The sequence below is a fragment of the Miniopterus schreibersii genome, assembly GCF_964146895.1.
Source record: "Miniopterus schreibersii genome assembly, chromosome: 19".
Classification (NCBI taxonomy): Eukaryota; Metazoa; Chordata; class Mammalia; order Chiroptera; family Miniopteridae; genus Miniopterus; species Miniopterus schreibersii.
In genome coordinates this window covers 5,392,613-5,404,635 of record NC_138119.1, presented here as the reverse complement: position 1 = coordinate 5,404,635, position 12,023 = coordinate 5,392,613, and the positions used below count along the sequence as shown (strand labels likewise).

The 12,023-nt window shown below is 62.8% G+C and overlaps 1 protein-coding gene across 1 annotated transcript; it reads left to right on the top strand.

The window, feature by feature from the left end:
* The first annotated feature begins 1,069 nt into the window (after positions 1-1,069).
* Positions 1,070-11,057, top strand: ALX3 (ALX homeobox 3). The gene is made up of 4 exons (XM_081122115.1): positions 1,070-1,406; positions 6,346-6,662; positions 9,449-9,577; positions 9,972-11,057. The coding sequence occupies exons 1-4, from the start codon at positions 1,130-1,132 to the stop codon at positions 10,278-10,280; spliced, it is 1,032 nt and encodes a 343-aa protein (XP_080978241.1). The 5' UTR covers positions 1,070-1,129; the 3' UTR covers positions 10,281-11,057.
* Positions 11,058-12,023: the final 966 nt, after the last annotated feature.

The following is a 12,023-nucleotide window of genomic DNA, read 5'->3' as shown; positions in this document are numbered from 1 at the left end:
GAATAAAGAAACTGTATGACCCACACTTAGGGACTCCTCAGTCCACAGAAGTGAGCAAGGGCCCTCTGGTGTTTCATACCCGATCTTAGCTGGGGCGGGGTGGATTCTCTTTTCAGAAATTCTAAGCTACTGTGCTAGTCCTATGCTCCCTTTTGGCTGGAGAGTCCCAACTCTTAGATGTGATTCTCCCCTCCCCTCCCTGCAAAATGGCAGGCCAGGGGCAGCAGAGCCCTGGGGTCTGAGCTGCAGGCAGCCTCTCTATAGCGGGGTCCCGGGAACATCCAGATCATTTGCCCACTGAAAGGCACTCAACTCCATGCCTGCTGTTCAAACTCAAAACCCACCAAGTGCTCCACCACCTGCTCCAAAGGCAGCCTCTCTTCAGCCCTGAGTTGCCCTGCAAGTCCCCCTGTCTGCCCCAGCCCTGCCACTGCTCCAGGCCGGCCAGGAATAAATAAGGACTCTGAAGATGGACTCGTCTAACCTCCAGTTAGACGACGACAGCAGCCACTGGTACAAGGTCACGAGCGCCCAGCCCCCAGCGCCCCACCCCTACTCCCACATCAGAGCTGTTTTCCAAACTCCCAAAGACTCCTAGCCAGGGAAGAAGCAAGAGATCTCTAAGGGAGGCGTTTTCTGCTGGAGGCAACGTTTTCCAGCTCCCAGCCAAGTCCCAGCCCTTACCTGCCTCGGTCTTATCCCAGGCTGTCAGGAGACCAGGCCTACAAGTTCGTTTTGGGGGGATGGGGGGAGGACTCGGTCCTGAACTGCCTCACCCCTCGTGGGACAAGAGCCGCTGGACGGGACATAAGGACCAAGGGTACCGCTCTGAGCTAGGGACTCACCAAGATGCGCAGACAAAAGGGTCCAAATGCCTCCGATACGCGCGCTGGGGTGAATCAGGGGGCTCCCGGGCTCGGAGGGGTTAACCCGCGCGGGGCCGCACGTGACGTGGATGGTTCCAGGGAAGGCGCTGCCCCCTCCCCTGCCCCCCGCCCCCCCGCGGCGCACGCCTCTCCCGCGGGCTCCGCGCCCCCGCGCCCAGGTCCCTCCCCCTTGGCGGGCGCTCACAGGCCGCGCGGGCAGCGCGAGCCCCGGAGCCCCGGCGGCCTGTGCGCCCCGAGCCGGCATGGACCCCGAGCGCTGCGCGTCCTTCGGCGTGGGGCCGCGGCCCGACCCCTATGCGGCCGCGGGGGACGAGCCTCCAGGCACCCAGGGGACCCCCGCTGCAGGGTCTCACCTGCAACGCGCGCCGCCCCGCGGCCCGCGACTGACCCGCTTTCCGGCCTGCGGGCCCCTGGAGCCCTACCTCCCAGAGCCGGCCAAGCCGCCCGCCAAGTACCTGCAGGACCTCGGGCCCGGCCCTGCGCTCAACGGCGGCCACTTCTATGAGGGCCCGGCGGAAGGTAACGCGCGGCGCGGGGGTAGCGCGCAGCCCGCCCCGCTCCCCTTCCCTCCCCGGCCCGCCCGGCCTCCCTGCTCCCTCCCCTGCTCGCCTGCTGCACAGCTTTGGGACCCTCTCGCACCGCGCCGCGGCTCCCTCGGAAGCGGGGCCCGCGCTGGTCCAAGCAGGGCAAAAGCCGGCGCCTTGCGGGAGGCAGAGCCACGCGTGCCCTCGGCGGGAATGGGAGGCGGGAGGTCGAGACTATGCGGATCGGCTAAGGCTCTGGGCCCAGTCGGGCCCCAAGGCGGTCAGAGCCGGGAAGGAGAAGCGCATGCTTGGCCGGAGTGGGGCTGGAACTGTCACCTACCCAGAAGCCCGGCCCGGGCCCAGGGCCCGGGTGCCACACTGAGCCCTGGGCCCTGATGCGGGGAGAGAAGCGCGGCTTTTCCTATCTCCTGTTGCAGCCCCGAGGCTGGGCCCCGACCCCGAATGGCCAAGCCGGCCCCGCCGAGGGCTGCGGCCTGGCTTCGGCCGGCCTCTCCTCCCCAGGGCCAGCCTCCGCGGGGAAGGCGCTCGCAGGGTGGCGGCGGCTGGTCCCGCAGTGCCGGGGCCCTGCTCGCTACGGAACAACCGCTTTTATTTCTCAGACTAACCTGGCCTCCCCGTCGTTATGCGCGGCGATGGCCACCCTTCTCGCAGTCTTGACTTCCTCGCGCTTGATCGTCGCGGCTGGGCCGTCGGGAGCAGCCCGGGCCGGCCTGACCCCCGGGCGCCTCGGGGTCCTGTGCGCTAAGGTCACTTGGACCGCATCACTTCCCGAGATCGCGCCCGAACGCCGGGGCCTGGCAGGCCGGCCCGCAGCCCGCCAGCGCCCACCGCACGCGTGGACCTGTAGGAAACGTGGGGCCCGCGCCCGCCGCATCTGCGCTGCCACATCCCGCAGCTTAGGCCCGGAGCTGGCTCCTCGGAGATCGGCCCCACCCGCCTCCGCCCTCCTGGCGCCTCGCGGGCCTCCGCGGAGTGGACAGGCAGCTCCGGCCTTCGCCCAGCCGGCGGTGGGAATGTGCAGAGGAGGGCGGGAGGTGTGTGGGGGTCAGCGGAGGAAATGAGCGAGGCCGCGGAGCTTCGTGTCTGTGCCCTTTGAAAGAGGCTCTCCTGATAAAAACCACAGTTGGGCCTTAATGAGAAGCAGTTGGCCTGGCTCCTCTGATCCCAGCCAGAGGCGGCGGTCGCGCAGCGCCGACCGCACCGCCGGGGACAGGTACCCAGCCTGGCCGGGCGCGCGGCGTCGGGCAGGACCCACCCCGCGGGCCGCGTCCCCGCTGGGCGCGCCGGCTCGGGCGCGGGCGCCGCGCAGACCGCGGAGAGCGCAGGAGCCGAAGGAGCGGCCCGAGGCCCCGGCGACGGCGGGAAGGTCAGCAACGAAATGCGCGGGCAGAAGACCGAAGGGCGTAAACAACCAAAACGAGGGAAAAGGAAATGGAACAAAGTATCGGAGGAGAGGGGCGATGGCGGAAGGGAGAGGCGGTTGGCGAGCTGCGCCGAAGGGAAAGTAACAAATGAGCGAACAGGAAAAGAAGAAGCGAGCGGAGATCGAACGAAGCGGGTAAACGGGGGAGGGAAACACGAAGGGAGCAGGAGACAAAACGGAAGAAAAGGGGACACCCTGAAAGAGCAGGAAACGGCAAAACGAGCGCAAGGGCGAGAAAAGGAGCGATTCAAGCTGAGCGCAGGACGCGCCGAACGAAAGGAGGCGCGGCGGGTGCGAGCGGGGCCTGGGAAGAGCCCTCGGCTGCCGGGCGCTGCGGCTGGAACTCGGGGGGCGGGCGGGCGCGCGGCCTGCGGCCCTGCGGCGGAGCCGGGCTGCTGGGGAGAGGCGGCCCCCGAGTTCGGGCGCGCAGTCTTCGTGTGTGTGTGTGTGACGTGGCGGGCAAAGGGGGGAACCCGCCTTATTTCCCGGCTTTTAAAATAACGGGCACGGATGTTTCCAGTTCAGACCAGTGAGCGCGCAGCTGCTCCCCATCTGCGGCGCGATCTTGGCCGTGGCTGGGCAGTTGCGCGCCCCAGAGCCTGGCGCAGGCGGAGAGCGCCCAGCCCTGCTCTGGACTCCGCCGTGTCCAGGCGGTGCCGGTCACTCTCGTGCCCTCTGCGTGTGGCTGCCCAGAGCGCCGGGGAGGTGCCCGGCGGGTCCTTCCTGCTCTGCCCGGGGCCTCGCAGTCTGTCCCCTCGCTTGGCGCCCTGACCTCGGAACTCGCCCGCTGGGCGGAGGTCCTGAGCTGGGTAACCGCAGGGGCCGCGCGCTCCGGGAGGACCGTGCCTCGAGGAGAGTTTCAGGTCATCAGCCCCCGCAGAGGCCTCTAGGCCCGAAGACTGGGAAACTCTATGGAGAGCACCAGGCCCCACTGGGGTCCACATGCGGCGTTTGTGAATGTCTACGTGGGCTTTGGGTCTTCCGCCAGAGCTGCGGGAGCCCTGGCCCCCGCTGGCTCTGAGGGTCGCTTGGGAAACGGCGCGGGCGCGGAGCAAGCTGCCTGGAAAGTTGAAAGCCTGGTGGTTGTTCCTGCGGCCTCAAAAGACGCCATCCTGAGGGCAGTAGGGCTCCGGGTTGGCGGCGGCTCGGAGGCTGGCGCTAGTAGGGTCCTTGTCCTGGCTCCTGCCTTTCGGCTTGACCGAGGGCTGCTGTGGGGCTGCGGTTAGGCAGGCCCCAGACACCCAGGCATCGAGCCCCAGCCTCCCAGCCTCCAAAGTGGGCACTCCCCCTTTACCGTCCAGTGTCCCCACGAGGTGCAAGGGACTGCTACTCCTAGCCTGTGCGCCCTGGGCCTTAGAGCACATCCTCCCCCTTAGGAGCTTAAATTCACACTGCTGGCCCGCTGGACTGCTCTGCCTCCCACCTCCACCTCTTTTCTGAGCACCCATCCTCAGGAGGCTGCTGAGTGTTCTTTGAGATGAGTCTCTATTCCCCGGAGAAGGGGGTGCTGCCCTCCCCTGGAGTCCTCCAGGCAGATGGGGAAGGTCTCTGGGGCAATTCGAGGAGGGAGGGAGTTCTCTGGTCCCCCAAGAGGGCTGTAGAATGGGCAGGCATGAGAGGCCACCCAAGGTCAGCAGGCTGGACCCGTTTTGGGGTGGCCATCTAGAGAAGTCCTGGTGTACATTCACCCCTGGCCCTGGATGGCTGGCGGTCAGGAAGGCAAGTCCCGCAGCCCCAGATCCGGTTGCTTCCTCTGGGCAGATCCCTTTGGAACAGATAGGTCCGAAGAGGCAGAAAAGCAAGCCCCAGAGCTTTGGGGTGATGTCACTGCCCTCTGCGGTGATGCCAGCAGCCCCCTGGCTCCCATCCCTGAGCCACACTCATCCTTTACTCCCAGAGTCCAGCAGGACCTCCCTCTGAGCCCCAGACACCAAGACCCCTCTGTCTCTGGCCTGCTCTGTGTGGGGTGTCCCCTTGTCTTCCTGACCATTTCAGCTATTTAGTTCAACTGGCGTAAATCTTTCTTCCTAAGCTCCTACCACACGTTGTTGCCCCTAGGACAACACCAAAAAACTGTGGCCCAGAATGGAAGCCAAGAGCTGGAGCATTTTCTCTGCTGTCTGCTCCACCTGAGCTGTGAAGCAAACCTGGTGCCTGGCCTGTCATTTGTGCACAGCCCAAGGACAGGCCCTACCTGACTCCCAATCCTCCAGGACACACAACAGGGAGCTTATTTCACCTCCTGGGTGGTGCTGGGTGGTCCCTGACCACCTTGCAGTTGAGGGGCATCTTGTACAACTTGTCTTCCACCATGCAGACAGGGAGTCTTCAGACCCAGCACCTCAGAAGCCCATCTCCCTGTCCCAAGTCCCACCTCCCCGATGCCAGCTATGATCCTGACACCAAGTCCTGGGGAAGAAGCTGCCTCCTGGTGCGAGCTTGCTGGGCCTCCTGGGGGCCAGGCCCTGCTGGGTGGGCCCAGGGCTAGGAGAGGGGCCCTGTGAATCAGTGGGGCGTCTTTGTGGTGCCGCTCCTGACATCCCAGCAGCTCCTGAGTGGAGATTTCATGGTGATGCTGCTGGGGGCCCTCGCCAGAGGAGGAGAGCAGGGCTGTCGGGGTGACCTAATTCTCATTATGCCCTGGTGGTGTCAGGACTCCGTCAAGCTTCTGGGGTGAAGGTTAGCGCACTGGAGTGGGGCTGCTGGGGACTGTTCCCAGTCTGCAGTCAGGTCCCCCCTGCTTGTCAGAAGCTCTTGAGGAGGGAGGGGACAGGCTATGATGAGAATGATGGGGTTGGGAGCTGTGCCCTGTTTTGACACTGGTCACCCAACTCCCTTTCTCTGAACACGGCCTATCTCCTGCTGGACCTTATGTCCTTACCAAACATCACAATTTTGGGAGGAATGAGACAATCCCTCTGGAAGCTTCTTTGCCCCATCCTGCTCTTCTTACCCCAGGGCTGGGGCACTTGACAGCCTTGGGACTTGGGGTCCAGAGAATGAGGCACAGCCAGACTAGCTAAAGGTTATCTGAGCATCCCTGTCAGCGTGGGGACATGGGAACCACGGCCTGCGGAGTCATGGACAAGGAGGCCCTTTCTGGCAGGGGCACCGAGATAGATGTCAACCGCCATCCTCACCCCCTCCTCCCGCCCCTGCGCCAGGCCCTGCCATGGCGCCAATCCTGGCACTTCCACAGCGTGTGGGATGTGCCACCACAGAGCACTTCCCCGAAATGAACCCCCCTCCGGCCCCAGCAGATCCGCCCAGACCACAGACGGCATGGTTCCCCTGGGCCCCCTCCCCAGCTGGAGGCTCAGCAGGAAGGCCTCCCAATGCCAGGCTCCCATGGAGGGTGGCTGCCGGAGGAAGGGAAGGAAAAGGAAGGGGGAGGCGGGGACTGAGGCGTCAACGGCCTTCCCCTCCCTCCATCCCACCCACAAAACCCCCTGGTTCGGTTTCCAGCCTCCTTTTCGTGTTTCCATTGCAGCTGAGGAGAAGGCCTCCAAAGCTGCCAACTTCCCCCAGCTGCCCTTGGACTGCCGAGGGGCCCCCAGAGACCGGCCCTCTGCCCTGCAAGGCTCCCCAGGCCCTTGCCTGACCGGCCTGCGCGTCCCTCTGTCCCCGGGCCTCCCTGACTCCATGGAGTTGGCCAAGAACAAGAGCAAGAAGCGCCGGAACCGTACGACCTTCAGCACGTTCCAGCTGGAGGAGCTGGAGAAGGTCTTCCAGAAAACCCACTACCCCGACGTGTACGCTCGGGAGCAGCTGGCTCTGCGCACGGACCTCACCGAGGCCCGGGTACAGGTGAGGGCGCCCGGGGCTCTCTGGCTGCCTCGGCCACCCAGAAAGTAAGGGCCCAGCCATGGAAGGGCTGGGAGAGGTGGGCCCTAGCGCCACACAGCCGCCTTCCCCAGGTGCCTGCGCCCAGCCTGCCCTCCTGGGCTTGCCCTTCATGCTCAACTCCGCTGGGGCCACTGGCTGGCAGCCCAAGTTAAGGCTTATGCCTGGGTGTGGGAGTGATGGCCTCTGGGAGTCAAAGACCTGTGTGGCAGTCCCATCGCCACCATGTACTGGCTGACCAGGTGATTTGGGGCAGGCACTTGAATGTCCCGGTTTGGTTTCCCGGTTCAGGAAGAGAGAAGATAGCACCACCCTCTCAGGGAGTAGCCTGGAGGAGCACAGAGGGGGCAGTGTTTTGGAAGCAGTCAAATGCTGAATACTTATCAGGGCTGCTCCAGAGGTGTCTGCCGGGAGTGGGAGGGTCTCCTCTGGGGGGTCTCGGGCTCAGTGATACCCAGAGCCATCCTGAGCCAGTGACCATCAGTCCCACCAACACTCAGACCCTGGCCAGGAGCCCCGCTCCACCCAGCAAACTCCCAACAGGGATTGGGCCCCAGACTTCTGGATGGGGCTGTGACCGGCTTCACAAAGGGTGGAGCTCAGTCTGCGGGAACGCGGGTGGGGATCGAGGGGTCCTGGGAACAGGGGTGAAGGAAAAAAATCCATGTCTAAGGCATTTTGGAAGTGAAGAACTGGAAGGTGGCAAGCAGGGGGTGGGGACAGGATGGGAGGCTCAGTAAGTCTTGTCTGATGGGAAGGTGGTTGCTGTAGCCTTGTTGTGACCTGGCCTGACACACAGCAGTTCCCTGACCTGCTGAGTAGGGGGGCCTAAGAGGGGGTGGTGTGGGCTTCTGGGGAAAGGCAAGGAGGCCACATCTAGACAGGAGACTTCGTAGGGGCAGAGTTCATGCTGTCGCCCCCTGCATGGGGCCTCTCTAGAGTCTATGAAGTCACTGGGGCAGGGCAGCTCTGGCAGAATACGGGGACTATCAGGCCAGCTGCCGTCTAGCAGAGAAGTCCCTACAGCTGGATTCCGCAGCAGGCCAGAGGGGCTTGGCTGTCTCCCCTTCTCTGCTGGGTCCTCCTGCTTTCATATTCCTCCCAAAACAGATTTCTGGAACTGTCCACCACGCTCCCCAGGGCCTGGGGCCATCAGAAGAAGGCCAGCAGTCACGACAACCCCAGATTACATAAGCCTCAGAAGTCAGAACATCAGGTCCCCCTCCAGGGGTCTCCCCAAGCCCTTGGGTGGGGTCTGACTAGCACCCCTATGGAAGTGCTTTGGGACATGGATCTCTCTTCTCCTTGGCCTTCTCAACCCTGGAAGGGTGAAGGCGTAGCCATAAGGCCCCAGACCTAGTGCTAGAGTAGGTCCCTGATGACTAAGGTGCTAGAGTAGGGACATCTTCTCTGACAGGATGTGACAGCTACCCACAGGCCCCACGGTGGAGAGGAGTAATAAGATCACACATAGGACAATACGGAGGCCGAGTCCAGTGTGCTAATGGTGGCCTGCAGTGGGGACTAGGGGAGCGGGTGGTGACAGGGAAAAATTCCCAGGAAAGTGATCAGCTTCACTGGCTCCAGGCATCATCTGCCTTCAACGGGAGGGAGAGTAGAGAAAGGAAGGCTGGGAGCTGCTGGGCAGCTGGGCCGAGAGCTGGGCAGGCGGGGTGGCCCTTCCCTGAGCTTGCCTATCAGGTGGGGAGTCTGCAACTCAAGGTTAGGGGAAGCGGTGTACCGTTTCTCAGCTCAGGGAAGACCATGGAGGAGTATGAGGGACTGGGGTGGGGTTACTTTGACAAGTGTGCACACACATATACACACAGCTTCTCTGTTGCAGCCCTAGCTTGATCCCTAGAAAGCAGGAGAATGTTTTTGGTTTGGCTCAGTTTTGATATTGCCAACATCTAGGCCAGAGGCTGGCACAGAAATGTTCATGAAATGTTCATTAAAGGTCAATGCTGACATTCCTGGGGCACACTCCAAGTGACAAACCCATCACAGAGACGCACACAGATGTGCACAGCACATGGCATGCCCCCCCCAGCTGCCAGGAGCTCACAAATGAATGGGGGAGACCGACTCCCAAACGGACAGTGGTAATGGGATGTGGTCCGAGAGAGATGCCGGGGTACCCAGAGTCCAGCGCACGGTGCCAGCTCAGACGCATGGGGGCCGGGGGGCGGGTAGTGCAGACAGGGAAACCTGGGCAAAGGCAGGGGGAGCAAGGGGCGGGGCGTCTCAGTGGCCAGCTGGGTGCAGGCAGCTAGGAAGGACCGCGTGCTGCCAGGCAGGAGGCGAGGCTGGGGAGGGGCAGGGCCAGGTTGAAAAGCTGGGCTCTGGGCTGAGATTTCCAGGAAGCCACTGGGGGTTAAAGTAGGACCAGGACCTGAACAGAAATACCTTTAAGATTCCTCAGATGCCGTGAGGTAGGAAGACTGGGAACGAGATGAGGCAGGGGGCTAGAAACCCAACACATCTGCACTGGTACACCTGGGAACCCCTGAGGCCACAGAGCCCCATGGCACCCTTACCCGACACAGCCACGCTGGAGAACCAGAGAGTGGTTCAGCCCGGGAAGTCAGTGTGTGGGGGGTCTCTCTCAGGCCCCATCCCAGGCTCTGAGGTCCTCCGGCCCAGAGCCAGGCCCCCACCCTGTGGGGCACAACCATTGGCTCTCCCCCCAGCCTGCTCCACTCCTTGGGGCCGCTTTCTCACCGCCCCCCACACCTGCCATCTGTCCCCAGGTCTGGTTCCAGAACCGCAGAGCCAAGTGGCGGAAGCGGGAGCGTTATGGGAAGATCCAGGAGGGGCGGAACCCCTTCACGTCTGCTTATGATATCTCTGTTCTTCCCCGAACAGACAGCCACCCCCAGGTGAGACCCTCCCCCTCGTGCCCCGAGTCTCAGCTTGACCGTCTCCCACGGGGTAGCCAGCAAGAGGTGAGCTCTGGCCCTGGGGAGACCTGGAGTGGCATCGGGTACTGTGTGACCGTGGGCAAGTCATGCCTTCCTCTGCCCAGCGGGGCCTTAGCCCCCTCAGTGACGCATACAGAGCAGCGGGCACAGAAACCACTGAGGAAAACCCATTTTGAGAAGCAGTGGCAGGGGCCTCCTGAGATGCCTCCGTGAGTGTTGGGGGGTAAGAGGGCAGCAGATTCTAGACCTGGGCCAGGTGGGGGCTTCTCGGAAAGTGTCTGGAGCCCTAAGTGTCTGGTTAGGGAGGCAGCCCCTGGGGCTCCTGAGTCATGGGCTTGCTTTCTCTTTGCAGCTGCAGAACTCCCTGTGGCCCAGTCCAGGGTCTGGGAGCCCGGCCGGCCCCTGCCTCATGTCTCCGGAGGGCATTCCCTCCCCATGCATGTCTCCGTACTCCCACTCGCACGGGAATGTGGCTGGCTTCATGGGGGTGCCAGCCTCCCCCGGAGCCCACCCTGGCATCTACTCCCTCCACAGCTTCTCCCCTGCCCTGGGGGACCACAGCTTCGAGCCCTCCCCGGATGCCGACTATAAGTCTCCAAGCTTGGCCTCGCTCAGGGTGAAGCCCAAGGAGCCACCCAGCCTGCTGAACTGGACCACGTGATCAGATGTGGGGACACGCAGACTGAGCTGCCACCCCCTTCCTGTTCTCGGCGGCTCCCACCCCACCCTGGCCTGGCTGCCAGAGAGGACTCACCTTTGCCTCCAAGCCCAGACAGAGCGGCTGGGACCCTCAGCCTCCCGCTGAGTCTTTTCTCTTAGAATAAGGCGGGGCTGCCCGGGAGAAAGGGGCTTCGAGGCCGGTAGGACTCTTCCTACCACACACTGGGTCCCCTCACCCAAACGCTGGGCTGGAGAGAGACACTCTCCGGCTTCCCCCAGACGTCGTCCCTCCAGCTGAAATGGCGTCACTGGCTCCTCATTGGGGAAATGCAGAAAATGGGAGGAGGGCACAGGCTGAACCAGAAGTTCTTGTGTCTTCAGGGAAACCAGGACCTTGTATGACCACCTAGGGCGGCCTCACTCCCCCTCCCCACCACCAGGGGGCGCACACCCGCACCTGGTGTTGACAGGGCCGGGACTCTGGAGATGCAGGGTCCCCCTGCTCCAGCCATTCCTTCCTTCTCCCTACACCCCCTCCCCAGCGCGCCGTGAGCCCTCCCCCTCTTCCAAGGGGGCAGAAATTCGACCAGAAACCGCCAAATGTTTGGATTCTCCTCCATGGATTCGGGCTAGAGTAGACTGCCTTGGTTTACTCATTGGGCATTGATAAGACTCTGAGCCTGAGATCCCAACCCACACTTTTGTAAAGATGCTTTTGTAAAAAAAAAAAATTCAAAAATGTGCTGCCCAGCATAATAAAGGTGGCAGTATTTTTTGGACCTGGTGATTGCCTATTTCAGGGTTTGGCACTGGATTCCTCTAGCACTGGTCTGTGCTCAGGGCCCAGGCTGGGCCAGGCCCTCCGGAGGAGCCAGCAGGGACCCCCGAGTCTGGGGAGGGTGAGCCTGCAGCAGAGCCCCCAAGGCTGAGGCATGCCATGCCTGGCCCTGTCACCTGTAGCTTTGGCTGGTGTGGGAGGCAGGGAGAAGAGCCCAGCTCTCAGCTGCTGGGCTCATTAGGAAGGGAAGATTGGGGGTGGGAAGGCGAGTGAGAAAGCAGAATAAGCTTGTGGCTAAGCTGACAATGGAAGGGGAGTGGAATGGAAGAGCAGGGAGCCCACTGAGAGCTCTGAGCTCCCCCGGGCCAGAACCCCAGAGCCATGGGGGTGGGGCAGCTGCCTTCTCCCAGACGCCCCAGGAGCATGTCTGAGCTGTGGGGCAGAGACGAAAGCCAGGACTCTTTCTTGTGGTTTCAGAGTATTACCCATTCTATCCTTCATCCCCACTTTCTGCCTTATCTCTGCAGCCCGGAAGGCAGGAAAAAAGCAGTGCTGGCCCTCCCACCCTCCCAGTAAATACCAGCACATTGCTCAGAGCTCAGCCTCCACTAGCAGCCCCGCCACCCCCAGGCGCCTCCCTCCCGGGCACAGAGAAAGCCAACCACACAGACACCGGTACCAGTCTTATTCCCAAAGGGGAGCAAGTCCCCCATCAGATGGATCTTCCGGCCAAGACAGGCACTGGGACTAGGCGCGAGTGTCCCTCAGAGGAAACCAGTGTCTTCCTCCCCTTTCCTTCATTCAGGGCCTGGCTTCCGGCGATTTCTTAGCGCTGACACCGGCTCTGAGCTCCAGGTGAGCCCTGTGTCCATCAGGAAGGGAAGAGTCTGAGCGGAAGGGAGAGGCACCCAGCCACCTCCACCTGGCTGGTCAGTGACAGCCTGGGGCACAAACCCACCTCTCTAA